The sequence below is a fragment of the Heliangelus exortis genome, chromosome 1 (genome assembly GCF_036169615.1).
Source record: "Heliangelus exortis chromosome 1, bHelExo1.hap1, whole genome shotgun sequence".
Lineage (NCBI taxonomy): Eukaryota > Metazoa > Chordata > Aves > Apodiformes > Trochilidae > Heliangelus > Heliangelus exortis.
Genome location: NC_092422.1, coordinates 91,746,229 through 91,769,102, shown reverse-complemented (window position 1 = coordinate 91,769,102; position 22,874 = coordinate 91,746,229). Strand labels below are relative to the sequence as shown.

Below are 22,874 nucleotides of genomic sequence, written 5' to 3'. Positions count from 1 at the left end.
TCAAAGGTCATCTAGTTCCAACCCATCTGCATGGGCAGAGACATCTCCCATTAGACCAAGTTGCTCAAAACTCCATCCAGCCTGGCCTTCAACACTTCCAACCACATTCTCCATGGGCAACCTGTGCCAGTGTCTCACCACCCTCACTGTGAAGAATTTCTTCCTAATATCTAACTCAAGTCTTCCAGTTTAAAGCCATTGACCCTTGTCTTATCACTACATGCCCTTGTAAAAAGTTTTTCCCCAGCTTTCTTGTAGGTCACCTTCAGTTACTGGAAGGCTGCTATAAGGTCTCCCCAGTGCCTCCTCTTGTCCAGGCTGAACAATCCTAATTCTCTCAGCCTGTCTTCTCAGAAGAGCTGCTCCACCACACTGATCATCTTTGTGGCATTCCTCTAGACTTGCTCCAACAGCTCCGTGTCCTTCCCGTGTCGGAGCCTCCAGAACTGGACTCAGTACTCCAGGTGAGGTCTCATGAGAGCAGAGCAGAGGGGGAGAATCACCTCCCTCGACCTGCTGGCCACTCTTCTTTTGATGTAGCCTGGGATATGGTTGGCTTTCTGGGCTGCAAGCACACATTGTCACCTTGTGCTGAGCATCAACCAACACACATGCACACACACAGTCTTTTTCCTCAGGGCTGCTCTCCATCTCCACCCAACCTGTATTTGTGCTGGGGATTGTCTCGTGGAATTTCATGAGGCTGGCACAGGCGGATCCCTTTTCGGTACAGAAAGGCCACTATAACGTTTCGTAAGGAAAACCTCGTCAGGAGGAAGTGCAAGCAGCTCAGCGCAGCCTCTCGCTTCTGCCGGCAGCACCGTCGCCGCCCCTGACGGCCGCGCCACCAACCGCCCCCGCCTCCCCGGGCCCTCCCCAGACGGCCCTGCCTGGCCCCGCTCCCAGCTCCGGGGACCTCCCGGCTCCCACCCGTCCCTTCAACGCATGCGCAACCAACCCAGCACCCGAGCCTTCCGGTAACGGTGCAGCTCGGGGTCTGCGGCGGGACGGCGGAGCGGCGGGGATGGAGTGGGCGGCTACGGCGGTGTGTCTGACCTGCCTCCTCCTGGTCCCGCTGCCCCTACCCTGCGCAGGTGGGGCCCGGTGAGCGGGGAGGGCGCGGCGCGGGGGTTGGTGCGGTGCGGGTTCTCAGGGGAAAGCGGGGTGCGGCAGAGGTGACCCCGGCAGTCGCCCCTCCCCGGTACCTCCCCGGCCCCGTTGCCGGGACGTTCGCCCGCAGGCAGTCCCGCTTGGGTCCTGCGGCGGCTACCGCGCTGTGAGGTGGGAGGTGTGGGGTTCGGAGGTCGCCGAGTGCGTGGGGTCCGCTGCGGGGATGCAGAGGCACTCTGAGGGCTGGTGTGACCGCGTGTGGGTCGGCGGGGCTCGGTTCCTGTTGGGTCCAGAATCTGGCTTCATCTCCTCAGCTTCTTGAGTCGTATCGACTGTAGCCTGAAGTGTGGGGCGAACATGTTTTTGAGTCACGCTGGTCTGTGTGACTCAGGCGGGCCTGAATGTAAACTACAAATCACTTTGAGAGGAATTTGCGGGATAAGGAATTCATCTCGCAGGATAGTAGCCTGTACCGCTTCTTTACATCCTTAAGCGACCGGAAAAGATGTTATTTTACAAAACCTTTTTTCAAGGGGGAGCTATTTCACAGCCCGAGCAAGCTGTGTATTGCCTTCCTTGGGTATTGTGGGACACGGTGATACGCAGCAGAGAATACATGGGCTGAGCTGCTTTGGGTAAAGGCATGCCCAGAAGAAGCCTAGAGAGAGAGAGAGACTGTGCTCAAGGGTCCACACTTTGTGTTTATGGTAGAGTTTCAGGGGAGAGAGGCAGCTCTGGAATCTCTTTCTCTTTTGTCCGGTTGGTTTTTAGGTGAATTTTTTGTGCACGTCAGCCCCACGTGGTAAGAATTGCGAGGCATGAAGCTACTGTGATTAACCCACACGTATTACAGAAAATGACTGATGTGTCATACACTGCTTCCAGAGTTAGAACCAGTTACTGTACAGCAATGACCTCTCGGCTTCTGTCTTGTCAGAGTCAGCAGTTCTTCTCTGCTGCTCCCGCGTAAAAGCTCTGCCATTAAAAGTTGTCCCTGGCTCACTAGCGCACTTTTCTGCTCACAGAACCAGTAACAATCGGGTTGGCTTTGGCGTGTGTTTGATTGTGTTTGGTTATTGCTTTTGTTGTGGGTTTTTTGTTGTCTTTTTTTTCTGTCTAACATATAGGACGCCTTCTTTTCTCCTTGTGAGTTAGTTTCCATTGCTTCTACCTCATGCTCCATGCGATAAGCAGCGAGATATTAGGTACTCTTAATGGAATTCCCCTTCACTGTCTCCTGAGGGAGTGTATTTCTGTCTTGCCAAGACTACTTTTTTTCTATTCTTCAGTGGCTTTTTTTATTCCATAATGTTACATCTCTATTGGTTTCGGGTATCATTTATTGAAAATAGCAAAGTGTTATAAATTAAGTAGCAATATTTATTTATGAGAGCAGTTTGACAGGTAAGGAAGATAGACAATTGTGCTAAAAGCTTTTCTTGTCTTTATTTCTTCTTTCCATGAAAATCTAATCGCTTACAGTGTTATTCTCAGTATCAAAGTGTCATCATAGTTTAGGTGAAGAAACCTAAATTAATTTAAAATGCCATAAGCATTAGTAAGGTAAACCAGAAAAAAAGTCTTGATTTTTAGATATTACTTTGCATATCTAGTTTCTAGTTAAGTCACAAAATTTCTCTGGTAATTAAATATTACTGAGTTTACTCCTTCATTCTCACATTGCTGTTCATAGGGGTTTTAGAAATTAATTTAGGGAAACAAACATAAAACACGTTAGAATTAGGGAATATTATGTGAAAGGATGAGTGTGTGGGTCCCCTGTGCATGTCTAGTATTGAGAACAAATGCCATGTTAGAGCAACCTAAATTTCTGCTATTCTGAAGTTGAAAGACTGTAGGTAAAGGAGCTCTAATTGCATGTACTGTGGCTTAGTATTGCTTTCAAATGTATATTGTATACTGCTCTCCTACTGGAAAAAAATAATCTATGTTAAACTGCTTCAGTCTGATTTTTCCAGCTAGTGAGAATTTATTATAGTTCACTGTCAAGAGAAAAGGATTTATCAAGGGGGGGACCTGTGAATAATCTGTATGATAAAACTGTGTAAGCTTAAATTCACATGTCGCTGAGTGGGAGAAGCTCAAAGCTCTTTTAAAAAGCAGGAGCAGAATTGAGAAATATCCTGACAAATGGGAAAAATACTCCAGAAAAAAGTGCAGTGATATTGATAGAGGGTGTGTGCAGGTCCGTGTACTTAGGCAAACAGAGGATGATGAAAGATGGTCTAAATACCAGTTCCAGGAAAAAAAAAATGCATTGTTACAGTGCCTTGTAATTTATGTGTAGAACTTTAAGTGCTGTGCTGTAGGAAACCCTGAAAGTATTGGGGCACAGCAGTGCTAATTAGAATAAAAATCTACTTGTGTGCCTTATAAGATAGACTTAAATTTGTTAATCTCAGCTAGCATAGTGATTTTATGAAGTTTCAAGCAAGTTCAGCTATTTGGAGAAAACAAAAAAGAACAATAGAAGTCATTGAGGAAGCTTGAAAATGTGGCTTAAAAGAAAAACTAAAATAATTGTTGCTGCCATTGAGTTTTCTCTTCATCTTTACTCACACTAAACAATTTTTGATTATGTCAAAGTCCAGTGTAAGGAACAGCATGTTTTAATATCCACAGGCAAAATGTACACAGGCTGAATGGGCTTAGGAGGAGATATAGGTGAGACTCCAGGTTTTGCAGTCTGTAAATCCTTTGCTGTCCATAGCCTGTAAAAATAGATTATACAGTGGTGGAAACCACAAGACTTTTCCATGCAAACATCAGGTGATGTGCATAGAATTGGCCACCTGCTTTCTCCAGTTTTCTCTTCCAGCTCACTTTCTGTGTTTCTGATATATCAGTGTGTGGTTAGAAGTGTAAACATGGTGATTATTATTAATATATTTCAACAAAATACTTTCTTGGAGTATAAAGTTATAGTTATTGCTCTGATTATATCTCTTTACCTGCAACAGGAGATGGAGGGGACACATGAAAGGGCATAATTGTGTATGACTTGGAAACTTTCGTAAGTAGTTATTTGTATTTGGATAAGAAATTTGATTTCTGGGTGAAGATAGCTGGAATTATCAGGGTTGTGTGTCAGGACTGGGAGATACTTCTGAAGCAATAATCTAATTTGATGACCAAGGCAAGGAGAAAAATACCTAATCAAGACTGAGGTAGTGTTGTGGTGTTTTCAGAGTTTTTCTGCTACTAGGTTTTATACCAGATGACACCAAAAGGCTGTCTAGTCCAGTGTTCACCTACAGCAGAGGTTGATAGTGGATAGAAAAGAATAAAAAAGCAAGTGTATGGTTACACTTCATAATTTTACAGTAATCAAAAACATCGAGACTTTGTATTTGAGGTTATAAACTGGGAAAAAGCTGAGGATTCCCAGAGTCCTAGGGGAAGGAATTCCACAGGGTCACTCAGCATTTAGTGAACCAGCAGATAAATTTGTTTGCTTAGAGCAGAGCGGTGCCTGTTTTGATGCTTCCAGCTTTGTGTTAGAAAGACAGCAATCTCTCCTCTCTTGCATTCCCCGTGCTGCTCATTAGGTGTCTGTAGCCCTGTCCTATCCCCTCCTAAGTCTCCTTTTCAAGCTGAAGAATCACAGTCTGATTCCTTCCAGGGCTGAAGCAATTCTGTGCTTTGGGTTGTCCTCGTCACCATTCTCTGCCTCTTTCTGTTCTGCTGTCTGTGTCTGAGTGGTCACTCTAGAGCTGCACACGATGTTGAAGAGAAGTCTATAGAGAATTTCTAGAATGACAAAGTTTTCTAGTTTACTCTCCTAATTCCATATCAACTACTAATTGTTTTCCATTTTTAGTGTACCTGAGCACAAGTGGAGAAGAGACTGAGAGGGGATCCAGTTAATGTGTATCAATGCATGAGGGCTGGGCATCAAGAAGGAAGGGACAACCTCTTCTCAGTTGTGCCCTGTGATAGGATGAGGGGCAGTGGATTCAAGAGAGAGCACAGAAATTTCCACCTCAACTTGAGGAAATATTTCTTTACTGTAAGGGTTACAGAGCCCTGGAACAGTCTCCCCATGGAGGTTGTGGAGGCTCCTTCTCTGGAGACTTTCAAGGTCTGTGGTTGCATTTCTGAGGGACCTGCCCTAGTTTGGTGCTGCTCTGGCCAGGGGGTTGGACTTGATGTTCTTCAGAGATTCCTACCTAACCCTGGCATTCTGTGATTCTGTGAAGTGCTCACATTTGCACATTGTTGTTGAACAAAACACTGAGCAACTTTCTAAAAATTTCCTTAAAACTACAAAGGTTTTCCTGAGTAATCGTTAACAATTACTTAAAAAGCTTTGGTGGATTTTAAGTTAATTTTGCAGGTGATGTCTCTGAATAGCATGCTTCTGTTTATTAAAGTTTTGTAAAGGCTGTCACATGCTGCTGCAAAACAGCTCTTAATGCCTAGTTCCAGAAGTTTGTAAGGATGATTTGAAAAGGGTAAATGTCAAGATGGAGTCCACCTTTGTTGAACTTCACATGAGGAAGTTATCAGAGAAAACAATAGTCAAACATGAGACTTGTGGTAGTGATCTTTGGCCTTTAGCCAAAGCTGTTCTGGAATAAATCCCTTCTAATTCACTGTGTATGCTCATCTTCCAGGACTAGAATACTGTGTGTCAGAATCCACAGCTGTATTTTGCAAGTGTTGTTTGTATTCAGAGGGAGGATATGATTATTTGTTGTAGAATATTCCAGCTTTTGAAAAAGCTGGCCTAATGTAAAATATTAGTTGGATGTCTTACGTCAGCATCTTTTTTGTAATTTGGGGAGAAAGCATATCTGTTTAGAACATGAATGTTGAAAAAATTTTGTTTCTGCTTCCAGACTTCCTTTTTCCTATCTGATGTCATATGGAAAAGGTCTAGTGAGATTTACTGTAAGGCTTCATGCCATGTATAGGAAAAGGATTTGAAAACATGCAGTCACTCTGGATATGCAGTGAATATTAGATTTTCTATCCATGCCAAACAAAAATAATAGTATTAACAAATAGTAGTGATTTTTGTGTTGGAGCTCTCCAGGTGTAATGTAGTTCTCAACTAACACTGTATTATCTATATTGTCTAATACTACGTTCTCCAATACTACCTTTTCTCCAAGGTTCTGTGTTGTTCAAGGTAAAGAATATACCTTAGGAATCTCCTTTTGTAAAGATTTCTGATTAGGACTGCCACAGCAGGTTCTTCAGCCTGGTATGTGTGCTGCTAGGGAATTATATCTTACTCTCTGCCTAGAGAAGACAGGAAGGAGGCTCTTCAAATGTGAGCAACTGAATTACATTCCAAAAAGATGGTTTGAAACAGGTTTTCTGTCTTAGTGTTTATTAAGAGCTTTTTCAAATAGATATCTGAACAGAGATTGTATGAATGATATTTTTTGAAGTCTCTGCAGATACTCGAATACATTAATCTAGAGGAAAAAGTACTGCCCTTTGCTTTTGACATGAAAGGTGGCAGTCTATATATTTCTTTGGAACTGAATTGGAAAGTGTTATGCTGTATTACAACACCTAAATGATCTTGTACTGGGTCATAAAGCAATAAACTTTACTTAGCAAGGTCATTCATTCCATCAGTCACCGTAAGTGGTGGTAGTCTTCAAACAAATTATTACTTTTGTTTGTTTGAGGATGGCTCTGACAGGCTTATACTTTCTGTGGTACTAGCAGAGTTGTGAGATTTGTTTTTCTTTTTGTTTTGTTGAGGTTTTTAAATTATTATTAAAAGCTGGTGGAACTTTTTTGTTCCTCTTTTTTTTATTTTTTTTTTTTTTTTTTTTTTTTTTTCTTCCTAAATTAATGCAAACGCTCTTGAATAAAGTGCAAATAATATTCTCCCATGAAGTGAGTATTTTCTTTGTGAAGGGACATAAGCACCTAAAATAGCTATTACTTGCCAAAATCTAGCTGTCTTTGTTATTGTAAGCTTTTTGGCTGAATTGTAGCCATCTGTTGGATAACAATTTGGAAAAAGTTATTTCCTTTGCTTTGTTGTTTTCTGATGAGCAAATGTAGTTTGGTATTCTCTGGGCTTATCTCAGCCTGTCAGCTTAGAAGAGTAACAAATTAAGGCATTGTGGAAATAAGTTCTGTAGTGGGATCCATGAGGTTTTATTGAATTATTTTCCTTTCAAGTTTTGTGCTTTCGGGAGTTATTTTCCATTTTTTGAATTCATGACAGTAACACATGATATAAAACATGTCCGCTGTGCTCAGTCTTTTCTGAAATAACAGCACCAGGTCAATCCCCAGCACTTTACAGATGATATTCAGGTGTTGTATCCAACCAATACAATAGTGGTTTATATGCGTTCAGACTGCTGATAATCAATCTGTGACAGTGTACAAAGGCCTTCAATGTTGCCACATTATATTTCCTTTTAAAGGGGTGTGGGGTTTTCTGCACTTTTATGCTTATTGTTATTTAATTTCATAATGATGCTCTGCCTCTTTTTTAATAAAAGCAAATTAGTCTTAACTTATGTACAAATGATTTATCCTAGACTTTACATACCTTTCTGTTACTTTCTTATAGGTCGAACTAATCTGAAAATTCCCCAGGATATTCAGGTCTATGCTGTAAATACAAACTTCACTTTAAGGTGGAACTACACGGGTAATGATACTGATGTGACATTTTCTGCAGAATACTGGTGGTAAGCAGTAACTTTATTCTGAGCCAGAAATGCCTGACACTTACTTGTGTAGAAAAGCATATTAATTACTGTGCTTCTTGATATGTAAACTTCTAGAGACTAAGCATGTAAAACTTCTGGAGATTTCTTGAAATCCAGAAAGTAGAAGCCAGGGAAGGTAAGTCTTGAAATAAAGTGGAATCCTAGTATTTTTCTTTGTGTATCTAAATCATATATAAAACTATATTCTTCCATGTCAGCAATGTGTTATAAGTACACAACACACTGGCAGTTATACTTAATACTAGGGTGGTTCTTTGGGAAGATCAACTGGTACACTTAGAAATGTAGTATTTGGAGGTATTTCTTCTCTGTTTTGGTTTTGTTTTGATTTTTGGTTTTTGTTTGTTTGTTCTTAATTAAGCTACATCGTAACCACATTGTGACACACAGAATTTGAGAGAATTTTCAGTGTAGCTTTTTAATAATTTTTCCATGTGTATGAATCCAGCATCCATGTGTATGAATTCTCATCTGCAAATTCTAAACACCAGATTAAACAACTTAATTTTTGTTATTAAATGTTTACTTGATTTTCTTCAATTGTTTCACATACCAGTACTTATACACACATATACATATATATTTGGTATTTTGTGGCACTTTCCTGACAAGTAATATTAAAAAATACTTAAGATAAAAATCACTTAAGAAGTTCTTGATTTTAGGATTTCCTAGTGTATGATTTTTAATTTTATTTAAAAACCCCAACACTGACTTCTTCAATGTGTAGATAAGAACTGCTTTGAAAAGTTTTATTGTAAAAACATGATACTCATCTGAAATGTAAGATAGGATTTAAGGATAAACCATTACTACTCTGAGTCTGTGCCTCTATTGTCAGGACATTTTTAATTGCTAAATTAAGTGCCTTTTTCTTAGATAAGGTATGGATTTTGTTAACTCACAAGAAAAATAGCTGTTAACTTGCAAGAAAAATAGCTTTTGTAAAGAGATTTTTTTCCTAACACTTATTGCTGAACTCCAGTTTTCTCTTTTGTTTTTCTTCCCTAATCTACAGTTCTCGGTAATGTTGGAACTGTATTTTTGGATGCTTTTGTGGCCTTTTTATGCCCTTTTTAGGCATTCTGGATGGCACTTCTTGCCATCTAGACTTTTAAATTTATTTCAATGAATTATAAATCACTGCCAGACTAAGATAATACAGTAAGGTTTCTGGATTTTGACAGTTCTTTGATGTGGTTTTCTGATTCCCTGTGTTTGTGGTAATTAAGAAAACGTATCAGACTCATAGTTAGTCTTTGGTAATATGGCTAAACTAATTAATTAATATATTAAATAAGTGAATTAAACGATTATATGAATTCCAGGGTAACTAAGTAGATAACACTGGTAACTTTGGTGCTGGCGATAAAATAGCATTAAATAACTGGGGGGAAAAAATCTCAAAGGAAAAAAAAATACCAATACTTAAATTGTGGATTGGTTTAACTTCCGAGTGGCTGTCTTTCTTACAGGTTTGAAAATTTTCATGCAAATGAAATGGAATGGATGGAGTTACCTGGGTGTCAAAATGTTACTGGCATGGAATGTGACTTTTCCTCAGCAGTAACTGAATACTATGACACACATTATGTGCGTGTAAGGGCTGAAAGGAAGGAAGAAGTGTCTCCATGGTCTAGCATTTTTGAAATGATTCCATATTATATAGGTAGGAGCTCCACGTATACTGTAACATATTTAATTAAATGTCCTTGAGCACATTACTGTGGAAAAAAAGCATGTGGTTTCCCTTGCAGAAGCTAGTGGTTTTTTCTGCCTTAATGTAATAAAAGGTATTTGCAAATCATAGAACGTTATCATTCTCCCTTTTCTGAAGAGGGGAAAGTATTCTAAGTGATGTTCTTTTTATGATGGAATTTTTCGTCACTCTATTTTCCTAGATTTCAGAAAAACCTTTTTTGACAGTGGACTCTACAGCAGGTTTTTTTCTGACCTTTTGACTTCTTAGTAGTTACACTATATTATGGTGCTGAAGCCTTCCCTCAGTATCAGACTGATTTGTTGAAGCTGGGTTTCTTGCCTTGCATGTTAAAATACCTTATATTGATTTCTCACTGCAGATTCTGGAAAACACTCACTAATAATATTGCATTTTAACACTACTGCTTTTAGAACCAGGTAGCAACGGGTGTTTGGTTGGATTTCTATTAGATACTCCCTGACATTAATGAAAACTAAGATCCTTTAGGCATTACTGTGGTTTTGTTATTACCCCAGAAGTATTTAATTAAAGATGCTGTAGGCAACTACTGTGGTTTTATTGACGTAAATTAAGTTTTTGGTGTTTTTTTCATTAAATGTTCAAATGCTTGACTATTTTTTTTATTATTATTTGCAGCTCATATTGGCCCCCCAGGAATATTGCTGAAGTCCATAAATGGAGCCATAAAAGTTAAGATTACTCCTCCAGAAGCAAACCAGGTCCAGAAAATGTGGCTAGCTGATCTAAGTTTTAAATATAATGCAGTTATCTGGAAAAATTCATCAAATGCAGAGGTATGATCACTCTTTTTTTTTTTTTTTTTTCCCCTTTGTTTTTTTTAAACTTTAACATGACTGCCAGAAATGTACTTTGATTGGCTAATGCCCTAAAATTGCATTATTTCATTATGAAACTGGTGCGAAGCTGTTTAAAAATTGGGAGTGAATGTTTTGGTTTTTTTGTTTGGGTTTTTTTGTTTTTTTTTTTACTATGGGGTTCTATTAGTTATTTTGTGACTAATGCTTTGTATTTCTGTTAAATGCAGGAGCCACTTCTCAATGCATTTACATTATAGACTTAGGGAAGTCTATATTAGTATGATGCTCACTTGATCTTGCTGACACCATATAGCTTGACTGCACAGCTCTTGGTGCACTGTCCTGTATCATTAATTAGGTTTTTTTTTTTTTTTTATACTATAGGTGTGGGTTTTTTCAGGGATTCTTCTGAATAATGTAGTTGTGAACTAGTTTCCAACCCATAACATGTATCTCACCCAGCCTATGTAGCTGGTTTGTAAAGATCAAGGTAGAAAGAGTCTTTTTTCAGCCCATTAGGGGAATGAGTGCCAGCTTGATTGAAGAATTGAAGAGGTATCTGTGTTCATTTGGAAGACCTGGTCATAATAATTACACATCAAAGGGGAAAAAAAAGCTTCCACTAAAGTACAAGCTATGTACAAATGTCAGTCACTGAAAAAAAACAAAGGCAGGGAGGTAGTGAGGCAGGGAGGGTTTGCCCGATGGACTGGGGGGCAGAAGTGTGCTTATTTCCTTTCTGAGTGTATTCCTGAATGTTTGATAAGTTGTGCATCACATAGAGCAGTGCTGCAGTGCCTCCCAGCTTTCACATCATAAAAGAGCACAATGTCCCATCCTCTCTATCCTGTTGCCAAGCTGGACATTTCCCTTTAGCATTTATTCAGCTCCTATGTTGTCCTTCATTCCCTGTTCTAGCATTTTTGAGGGCACGTTATATAAATGCACTGAAACTTCTGGAAGGAAAATCATACTTTAAAAAATCAGCTCATCAGGAAGTACAGATGTCTTATTATGCTGTTTGCAATTGTTTCTTGCAGTTCAGAAGTCAAATTATTTTACCTAATGCTGTAATTGATGACCTTGCACCATACACTACCTATTGTTTGAAAGTTCAAGCAACTCTTCCTTTGGAATTGAAAGAAGGCTTATTCAGTCCCATTCGTTGCATCACAACTACCCGTAAAGGTACAGAGTAAAATTGGTTTATCTTAAAATTACTTAAGTAATTAATTAAGATTACTTAATTTTTAACTGTTGGGAAAAAAAAAATCTGTCCCTTACTTTGGACTGGATATTTTGGAATTTGTAACTTTGAATCAGGACAAAAGGGATGTGTATGTAGGCAAAACAAAAGCCTTTTGTACATTTGGCTAAGTTAATAAGAAGTTGAGGTAGGCTTGAAAAATACTGGTTTTATGCAAGCCTTGGTGAAATTACTACAAATTCTGAAGAATGGCTTAGTGTCAGTTTTCCCTAGTTTTTGTGTGTCTAAATTTAGATTCATTTGAGTGCTGTTCAGGTGTCATTTTAAGTAGTTTAAAATGTTGGTTTCAGGAAAAAAAATCAGCGTGGAAATTCAAAAAGTCAAACATTAGATTGGATGAATAGTACATCAATATTACTTTATATATAATTTTACATATTTTTCTCCTTGAGTTATTCGTGAACCAGTTTATTTGTACTAATCTCATAATTTCTTTATTTAAGTCTTTCTGGATTTAGTTTTAACTGGTAGCTTTGCTAAAGGGCTAATAGACTGAATATCACAGATCACAGACTTTGATTTGTCGTCTCTATAATGCAAACAGACAATAGCTTTTTTAATTATTGAAAATGTACCATGACCATTTACATGAGAAATATCCATTCAGTGCGTTAGTGCCATACATATTATAAAGCTTTTCAGTAACTATGGCTTTCCTTTTTTTTTCATTTTGAGCAGTGAATGACCTATTCTGTGCAACAGATGTGAATGTTCTTGCTTTGAATATGAAATTTCATCTGCATTGGAACAATCAATATAAACAGCATGTGACCTACAATGTACAGTATCTAATGTGAGTTAAACAATTTCCATTCTGTTGTTTAAACAGGTTATGTCATTCTGAATGCTAGTAATTGTATTTACAAGTAGTTATTAGAAATGAAAGTGATATACTTAGTAAAAATAGCTTAATGTATTCATTGAAACATTGGGTTCCACTTCTGAACACAGTGTAACTTTTAAAAGGAGTGCACCTAAACTAATATTCTAGAATTTCAGGATGCTAGAGACTGCTAAATAAATGCTAAGTAAATTTTTTATAGGATGCAAATTTTGCATTGCTTTGTATCTTTTTGAATATGAAGAAACTAGATGACTAGAAGTGAGCAAAAATGCAGGTGTTCAAGGTTTGAGTTGTCAACATAATTGATTACTTCTGGTGAGATCCCAACATGGAAAAAACCTATCATGTCTGTAAACCTGTGTATGAATATCTAGTTATCACACAAATATTGTGGCCAGCGTATAATATTCTTTTTCTTAACATTCTTTTAAAATTCCTTTGACACAGAAGAAAAATAACTGACTTAATGGAGCTGTATGCAAAATCTTAATTTAGATTTTAAAATGTTTAAAAACAGTATAAGTCTTCTACTGAGGCTTGGTTAAAGCACCTCATCCAGTTAGCCTCACTGTTTCAGTTAGAAATGAAAAAATGGTATAATAAATATGAGAAACTTCTAAGAAGCCCGTTCTTCTAAAGATAAAAAATGCCCTATGTAGCACAAGTGAACGTGATTTGGGTTTTTTTGAGCTGAAGGACCTCACATCAAAAACTATTAAAATATCTCTTGCAGTGGCTATCTAAAGAAACTTCATGATGATTACTCAGGGAAGTGGCTCAATGTACCTGGATGTGAAAACATCACTAATACACAATGCAATTTCTCATCTATCATCACAACTATTTCTGGATTTTATTATCTCCGTGTGCAGGCCACGAATGAATATAATAAGTCATGTTTGTCTAATGAAGTAAAAGTAGATCCTCTGATAACAAGTAAGCAATTGTGTTTTCTTATATTTTCATTTCTCGACAAGACTGTATCTAATGATTTTATTTGCAAGAAGAAACTTGCTAGAATAATGAAGCTGAATATGTAGTTCCCTTACAGAAACCGTGTGGAGAATCCTGGTGTCATCAAGTTAAACTGGAGCTTTTCCATGGTTTTCTATTCAGCACAGCCACTGTTTTGCTAGACTCATATAATTTGCTTTATGAAATGAAACCACAAAGCATTATATGGCATTTTGTAATATCTCTGTACACTACAGTAATTACTGTGTGAGATTGTACTAAAAATGGTATTTGTGTACCCCTGAATTTTGTGCTGAAACAGATTTGCACCATTGACATACAACCCTAAAGAGCTTAATGAAAAAGCAGTCTTAAATGATAGTGACATTTAAGTAAAAAATGTGTAACACTCAACAAAGTGAAATTATAGTAATTTTAATCTTTGTTTTACTTTTTATTATTTTGTTAAGAAATGTGACCTCACTAAAATGTTTGACTTTAAAAATCAATCAATCATGAATGTCAAGAAATGTTTATCTGATATATAGGGTTATATTCCATTGCTTTCCATATTGAAGATGGAATCAATTCTATATATCAACTCTTTCTTGCTCAAGCTGTTGTTAATTAGATAATTCTTTATTAAGATAACAATGACCTAGGTAAATAATTAAACAAAACCCGTGATGCTTTTACTTTTCAACTGTTCTATAACTGAAAGAAGCTACATGTGAAAAAGAGGGCCCATATCCTGATTAAGTTAAGAAGTGTTCAGTAATTTCTCTTTGACTTACACAGGGTTAATATCAACATCTGTGTGTTTTACCTGACTGAAACTTGCAGAAACAATATTTGAATGTGGAAAGAGAAAATGATCAAAGTATTTCTTAAGTGTCAAGATTCTGAATAAAGCTGTTAAACTTTTTAGTATTTGCTTCTCAAAAATTGTCATAAATTAAAATTACAGTATTTAATGCTTTTTTTTTTTTTTTCGAATGTTGTAAGATGAAATTGGCCCTCCTGGTGTAAAGGTGGACATCAGTCATAATTTGCTCCATATCCAGATTTTTCCTCCTGGAGGATCTGAGGGTGAAGTCATGAGGGACCATTATAGCTTGTCTTACCAACTTCTGTATTGGAAGAATTCATCAAATGATGAGGTATGAATTAGTTAAATACTAAGAATGGTACATAAAATTTGTTATGACTTAAATACTGAGCTTGAATTCTTCCCAAGCTTATTGTCAAAAGAGGCACATATATGGTGTATCAATCATGCAGCCAATTTCTTTCACTTTTCTTCTTTCCTCTGAAAGATTTTTATTTTTTTAATCTTGTCAAGACAAATTTTATCACAAACCTATTGAGACTAATCTTTTTCCATTGATGTGGCTATGTGTAATGATTTGCAGAGTTGCACCAAGTTTTGAACAGGCTGCTAAATGTCTTACTTTTGAATAGAGGCTGTAGGCTTCTTATGAGGCCATCTTTTTTATGACGTGATTGTGCACAGTCTTAATTAATGTAGCTTCTAACCTCTCAATTTTTTTCTTTTTATATTTAGTTTTATAGTTATATGTATCATAAAACAATATAGCCTTCGTGCTTTTAGTTCACATTTTAATGTATCATTCCATGTTATTTAAGTGCTTCTTAGTAAAACAGTTACAGTAATCAATAAATGTGTATGTGGAAATGTGTATGTGTGGGAGAAGGAAACAAACTGCAACAGGAAGAAGTTTCATTTTGCGCTCAGCTTTGAACAGTAAAATATCAGCTGAAAGCTGATATTCTTGCCATCGAGTTCTTCCTGAATGTACTTGTTTAGGAGGGAGTTGTGTGGTTTCTTTTATTTAATCCAAGTGTAGAATGGTGTCTAACTTCTTAAGAACTACTGCTTAACTTCTGAAGATCTACTTCTTCCACAGGGCCCAAAAAAAAAAAATCTGTGACTGTTGTACTATTTCTGTCCATCTTATTCTTGCAATATTTCTTTTTTAGGAAGGAATAAAAATGAAAGCAATAAAACAGACCATAGGGACAGTCTCTGATCTAACACCCTCAACTTTGTACTGTGTAAAAGTACAAGCACGCTCAGAAGCTTACAACAAAAGCAGTCCTTTCAGCGAAGAGAAATGCATCAAAACACCTAGAGGTAGGCAAAGCTTGGCAATTGTTACACCTCTGGAAGTAAAACAGGCCTTTGCAGGTCTCACTAGTTTAAAAAAAATGTTTGTAGCATGACTTAATGTCTGTGCAGAATTAGCACATAGTGAGGCAGAGATCCATATCAGCAATCTGTCACTTTTCTGCTCCATGTCCTCTCCTGTAGGTAAACTAATAAACTGCTTCAGTTCTGATGTGATCAAAGCTACATGACACAACTTAGAAATTATTTATTCTTGAATTATTTCTTCTATGAATTATTGTTTTTAAATCTTTTGATAAAGTGTGAGAAGACAAATAATCAGACTCATTAGAGCGAAAGCTCACCTTTTTGGCAAAATGAGAAGCCATCTGTGGATGGGTTGCACTTACTCATAAGAACAAGTTATCTGTTGACTTTAATTTGGCCAGTTATCTTCTATAATTGGCTGTAACATTAGAAAAATTGTTCATGGTTGTTAATCTGCCCTGTATCCTTCTACTATAGTGAGTCTGTTTGAAACCAGTTGGTACATTCAAGATGTTATATTGAGAGAAACAGTGATACAGATCATGACCTGTGCCTTCCCTATGTTTATGTGTAGAAATCTTTTGTTCTTTGATCATTCATACTAACTGGAAATAGAGTTAAAAAAAGACCTGATTGTCTCATCTTGATTATTTTTAAAGTATCTCCCTTATTACGTTCAGACTCCCTTCAGTTTTCTTGTTAAGACATAGTGACAGAGAGTTATGTTGCAAAAGAGAAGGGAGGAGAGAAGGAAGTTTGTGCAACTCTTGAACTTAAGCACTGAGCAGCTTATGACTGTACAGATAGAAGGTTTATTTGGCTACAGGATTTTACTATCAAAAGCTGGCTTCTGTCATGTAAACTCCTTCTCCCAATAGGTTACAACCTTAAATTCTGGAACTCAACCTAGCCTGTTAGATGATTTTCCACGTTTCCAGGGTTAATGCAGGGCCATAGGCTCATGGAATGGTTTGGGTTGGAACGGACCTGCTCACTAGTCTTACCTCCCTGCCATGGGCAGGGACATCTGCCACTAGAGCAGGCTGCTCAAATCTCCATCCAACCTGTCCTTGAACATTTCTAGGGAGAGGGCATCCACATCTCTGGTGTGCCAGTGTCCCACTACCCTCATAATATGGAAGTAATTCCTTATGTCCTATCTGTACCTACCCTCTGTCAGTTTAAAACTGTTGCCCCTTGTCCTGTCACTAGAGACTTAGGTAAAAACTGTCTCTGTCTTTCTCATAAGTCCCTTTTCTATATTGAAAGGCTGTTATTATATTTCCTGCAGTTATTTCTCAAAACTGAACAACCCCAACTCTATCAGCCTTTCTTCTTAGGAGAGGCATTTTAACCCTCTCACCATTTTTGTGGCCCTCCTCTGGACCTGCCCTAGCAGGTCCAACTCTGTCTTGTGCTGGGGACCTCAGAACTGCACACAGTATTCCAGGTGGGGTCCCACAAGAGTGGAGTAAAGGGGAGAATCACCTTCTTAGACCAGCTGGCCACTTCTTTTTATGCAGCCCAGGATGTGGTTGGTGTTTTGTGCTGTAAGTGCATATTGCTGGCTCATGTTCAGTTTTTCATCTGCCAGTGTTCTCAAGTCCTTCTCAATGCAGCTGTTTTTAATGTGTTCATCTCCCAGTTGTGCTGATACTGGGGATTGTCTTAGGTGCAGGACTTCGTGCCTGGCTTTGTTGAACTTCATGATGTTTGCATGGCTCCACTCCTCAAGCCTGTCAGAGTCCCTCTGGATAGCATCCCCTCCCTCAAGTGAATTAACTACACCACTCAGCTTGGTGTCATCAAGTTGATGACACCATGTTTGAGCACTGAAGTGAAATTTATCTTGCTTTTCTGTACTGACATAGAAAAATTTTGTGCTGTTCCAATACTTGGAATAACCGTAGGATGGGTTTCTTCTTAAATAAGCATATGAAAGGAATAGCTGCTCCAGGAAAGATCCTTATTCTCTCTGTTGGCTGTGTTGTAGTCATCTGAGCCTTACAATTTGTGTTATTCTCACATCTAAGAAACCATCTGGATGGTCTTGGGCCCCTGAAGACCCTGCCATTCTAGGCACTCTTAATAATTTCCTGGCTAAATAACCATGGCCCAACTTTAGTAATTGCCCATTCTTACTCCATGCCCCATGTGGAATTCTTACTAAGGTATCTCTGCCTTTTTAAAGGAGAGAGCTCATGCTGTTACATTGCATGTTACATTCCTTGGGGTTAGACCCTGTACACAGCCCATAGTGCAGTAGATTTATATGCATCAGGTACTTCATGGTAGCTGTCTGTGTGCAGCCTTTTTGTCCTGCTGTCAATAGTAACATATTACTGAAAATAGCTGGATCTTTTTTTTGATCCTGTCTGCAAAGGCCTGTGTTCTTATATTCAGTATTTTTTTTTCTGTTTTTAGTAAAATTATCTAAGAGTTTGGAATGGCATTGTTATTGTAACGGTCATCATGGCTGAGTGTATTATTGCAAAAATGTGAAATTTTATGATAAATACTGAATCAGATTTGCAGATGATCTGTTCATTAATCTTTATTAATATGGAACCAAAATGTTTTTAATCACATTTTTAGGAAAAATTTTACCTGTGATTATTTTAGCAACATTTGTAACTGCCTTGGTCGTTGTCTTGGGTGTGGCTGCGCTGTTCAGTTTTGCCGTGTATCAAGTCTACAATAAAATTAAATACGTATTCTTTCCATCATGCCAGCCTCCTTTGAACATAGAGGTAAGATGAGACCTTTTTTTTTCTCATTCATTAATGTATTTTTACATGTATTTTTAGAAAAATTAATAGAAAATATTATGAAAAATTGTGGATATGCCAGGATAACTTGTACAGTTTTTAGTGAAGTACATCAGTTCCCATGGAGAAAAGGAGTAGGATTGATTCCTGTGACTCAGCAATTAGCAAAAAATTAACTTTCTTCTTTCATCTGTGCAAAAATATTGCCAGTGTTCCTTCATTCCAGAGGGAGTGCATGCCTACCCAGTGTGATAATGTGCTTTTGTCCTGCTGTGTGAGACAAGAAGTGTTTTCCCATCATGTTATCTGGAAGAGCATACTCTAGCCTTTTTGCCATCCTTTAAAACTCAGAGAAGGTAAAAATGCGAGCTTAGTCTTTAGGAGGAAACTTTAGTGTAGCAGGCAGCAAGTGCTTCTAGTGTTTTGTGACCAAGTGACCTGGATGGTGTGTAAAAAGGCAAATTACATCAAATTTCCAGGGGAGTTTGGAACAGATAGTACTTTGTAGGCATCTTGCTCTGGAATGAACAGGGGAACACTTCAGGGTAGGTATGTTCTGAATTGTAGCAAGAACTGCTTTTGTGTGTGCAAATTTCTTTTGTGCCTCTCATAACTTCAATGTTGAGCAGTATATGGCCTTCTTAATGTGTGTCACCTTGTCACTGAAGGTCCTAGGATATGTAGTATGCAAAGTTTTCTGACTGATAACATAATTAATGCATGTTGGGCCCAATGCTGGTTAATATCTTCAGAAGTGATCTGTATGTTGGCATCAAGTGCACCCTGAGGAAGTTCAGAGATGACACCAAACTGAGTGGGGAAGTAGACACAGCAGAAGGACAGCTGCCTTCCAGGAAGACCTGGACAGGCTGGAAGAGTGGGCTAATAAGAACCTTACACAGTGCAACAGGGACAAGTGTAAGGCCTTGCATCTGCAAAACCATATCCCAGAAGTGCAGCACAGACTGGGATCCACCTGGCTGGGGAAGTAGCTCAGTGAAAATATCATATCATTTGAACAATAATATTAGAAGGGTTGGACCAGATGATCCTTGAGGTCCCTTCCAACCTGACATCTTGTGATTCTGTGAAAAGGGACCTGGTGGGCCACAAGCTCAATGAGTGAACAGTGAGCTGCAGCAGCCAAGAAAGTCAACAAGATGCTGTTGGGTTGTGTCAACAAGAGCATCACCAGCATGACCAGAACTCATTGTCCTACTCTGCTCAGCACTTGTCAGGCCACACCTGGAACACTGTGTGCAGTTCTGGTCCCCACTATCCTAAAAAGATGGCAACAGTCTGGGAGGGTCCAGAGAAGGGCCACAAAGATGATCAAAGGGCAGAGAAGCTTGCCCTGTGAGGAAATGCTAAGAGAACTGGGTTGGTTCAACCTGGAGAAAAGAAGGCTTAGGGGAGACCTTATTGATATGTTCTACTACTTAGAAGGTGGCTACCTAGAAGATGGAGACTCCCTTTTTACAAGGAATCACATGGAAAAGATGAGGGGTAATGGATGCAAGTTACTTCTGGGGAGATTCCTATTGGACATCAAAAGAAAACTTTTCACTACAAAAACAGTTGGACATTGGAATAATCTTCCCAGGGAAGTGGTGGATTCCCCAACACTGGCCACTTCTAGGACTCAGCTTGACAGGGTGCTGGGCCATCTCTTCTAAACTGTGTTCCTACCTAGAAAGGTTGGACCAAATGATCCTTGAGGTCACTTTCAACCTGGCATTGTGTGACTCTGATCTAGAAGCTTTTATGATGGATTTGATATAAATGACCACTTCAGGGAATAAGTAGATTTAAAGCATGTAGGATAGACAGAAGTGCAGTGCTGAGACCTGCATAAGGCTTGGTATTCTGCTGCAGCAGCTTGTTTTCTTGTTTCAGACTTTGGTTTATAACTGGTAATCATTTGTAGGTTTGCAAACACATGCCTGTCGTTCCTGTGGAACCATGATCTTTGTAAATGTTACAAATCAGGATTTTCCTTTGGTTTTGTGTGGCCTCATAAGGCTATAATCAATGAAATACTGTGCTTAGATAGATGATTGCTGACTATAAGCATAGCCAACAAATTAAAATTGTTAGAATCATTCTTTAGTGTTTGATGGTATGAATGTAACTGATCATCATCAAACTTTCAGTTTGTGAACTTAAGGAAACAAAAGGCATATAAGAGGTAGAAAACCTCTTGATGCTACTGAATATGATAAGCCAGATTTGTACAGCTGTGGTGTTGTGGAATCATTATTTAAGTGTTCTGTATGAACGTTCATCTCTTTCTTTTCTGCTTTCCTTTTTGCAGGGTTTTGGGAGACAGCTCCTAAGTGATCCTTATCTGTCAACTAAAGAAGAGGCAACTGAAAATTTTTCTGTAATTGACATTGTCATCATAGAAGAAGCAAATCAAATTGATTTTAAAGACCACAAACCTTCTAAACAGAGCAGTCGAGATTCAGGAAATTATTCTAATGATGACAATACTTCAGGGGACAAAGGGTCAGAAGAATCACTAGAAAAATAAACAGTGCAACTTCTAAGAAAATTCATAAGTGGGACTGGCAGCGTAATAGACGCTTAACCTTTTTTATTATGGAAGTCACAGCCTGAGGAAGACAGTGGGACTTGGGAATCTTTGTCTTCAGGTTTTGAAATCTGCACTTTCTAAGTGAGAAGTTATATGCCTTCTCTGCTACAAGCTGACTGAAGTTAAAACACAATGGACTCCTTGTACCTTATACCATTTTGACTGACGTTTCGTTATATGATGAAAATAATACCACCTGCATAAAGAAGAGCAGTTTTGTATGCTTTATGTGCTTGAACCTGATACCCTCTGTGAAAGCCTATTCTGCTGCACAGGCAGAGTTTCTCAGTATCTTAGGGGGGGTGTTTTTAATGCCAGTGTGTACTGTCACAGAAGCTGTAAATTCTGATGTTAAGATGTTTACAAAGGCAGAGGGAAATTGATGCTGGATACAATTTTAAGAAGTTTTCTGACATTCCCTTCCTCACCCTTTTCGGGGCAGTGTTTTTTGGCTCAGCAGGTCTAGAGTAAAAGATGCAGAAATCAATGGCAGCTGCAGTGGGGTGGCTTCTCTGAGCCTCCTTGTAGAAGTCCTTGTAGCCATGGCTACAGGATGCCCTCTGTGCCCACTGGCTTGTTCAGGTATGTTTCCCTGCATCAGGGTGCTCATCTGGGCAAATATGGCAGGAAGGAGGTTCAATTCACTTTACAGGAAGATTTCAGTGTGGAATCTCTGTGTAAATAGAGCTTGGGTCCAGTTGTTTTTCACTGCACAAACACAAATGTCCAAGCAAGAAGTACACTGCAAGAAGAAATTAACAAACACTGTTACTTTAAATGACAAGGCAACTTAAGAGGCATATTCTTGATTAATTTTTTTTCCCTGTGGCTGCAGGACCAGAAAGTAAACTATTTACTTCTAATTGAATTGTATTTAGAAATGTGAGCCTCTTTTAGCAAGGAGGAAACTTCTGTTATTAGAAGGACCCACACTGGATTTAGAAAATGCCTTTTAACAGAATGGTGAGGATGCTTGTCATGAAAGTTTTTCAACTTATTCTCACTTTGCCAACAGACTTTTCTTTGTACAAATTGTAAGGATATGCTGCAATAGTGTTTCAATTTGCATAACACTTTCTTGTGAAGTAATTTTTTAAAGCAGTTTATTTTTTACAAATTTACAGGCTGTTGTTGATTGTAACAAGCAAGTATTACTGTTTATATTGAATTATCTTTTTTATTTTGAAGATGTGATCTAATTTTATAAATTTTATATCCTTGTCTTCCTTGAAGAACATAATACATTTTGCACATTTTCTTACCACTTTCTTGGTTTTGTGTGTTTTTGATGTAGGGACATTGAAGCTACAGCATAGATACATAGAAAGTCCCATGAGTCTTCAGTTACTGATCTTCTGGAAAGAACCAATGTAAAGAATATAATCTATACATTTAATTAGAGCTTGCGTTGGGAAAGTTGCGTGATGTAGACAAAACAGAAAGTAATAATTTATATTCTGAATCAGGGCTTAAAATGAGAATGCTGGATGTGAGCAAACCAATCATGGTGGTCTTTGGTAAGTAGCTTCTGTTTGGGAATTCTTGTGACATACTTTAAAAAAAGGTGGTGTTATGTTATCTGTTTGCTTAAGTACGCAACTTGTTTACACAATGGTTCCTTACAGTGATTTATGCTATAGCATACCTTCTGGATGTCCTTTTCCTCCTGGACAACTTCAGTTTCAGTCAGTTTTTCCTATAAGACCAGTCAGCCTCAATTCCACACCTGGAAAGGTGATGGAACAATTTATTCTCAGTACTGTCTCTAGGCATATGACAGACAAGGGGCTCATTAGGAGCACTCAGCATTATTTTACCAACAGGTAGTCATGTTCTACCACCCTGATAGCCTTTTATGAGGGCATAACCAGGTGCATAGATGAT

At 38.3% G+C, this 22,874-nt stretch overlaps 1 protein-coding gene across 2 annotated transcripts; it reads left to right on the top strand.

Annotated features, from left to right (window-relative positions):
• The first annotated feature begins 955 nt into the window (after nt 1-955).
• IFNAR1 (interferon alpha and beta receptor subunit 1) lies at nt 956-22,573 on the top strand. 2 transcript variants are annotated; one of them, XM_071754152.1, is made up of 11 exons: nt 956-1,094; nt 7,682-7,802; nt 9,320-9,513; nt 10,204-10,361; nt 11,426-11,573; nt 12,331-12,445; nt 13,230-13,432; nt 14,456-14,610; nt 15,452-15,605; nt 18,222-18,376; nt 20,709-22,573. In XM_071754152.1, the coding sequence occupies exons 1-11, from the start codon at nt 1,025-1,027 to the stop codon at nt 20,925-20,927; spliced, it is 1,692 nt and encodes a 563-aa protein (XP_071610253.1). In that variant the 5' UTR covers nt 956-1,024; the 3' UTR covers nt 20,928-22,573. The 2 variants fall into 2 exon arrangements, with proteins under 2 accessions (XP_071610253.1, XP_071610260.1); XM_071754159.1 differs by having other exon boundaries at nt 18,249-18,376; nt 20,709-22,250.
• Nucleotides 22,574-22,874: the final 301 nt, after the last annotated feature.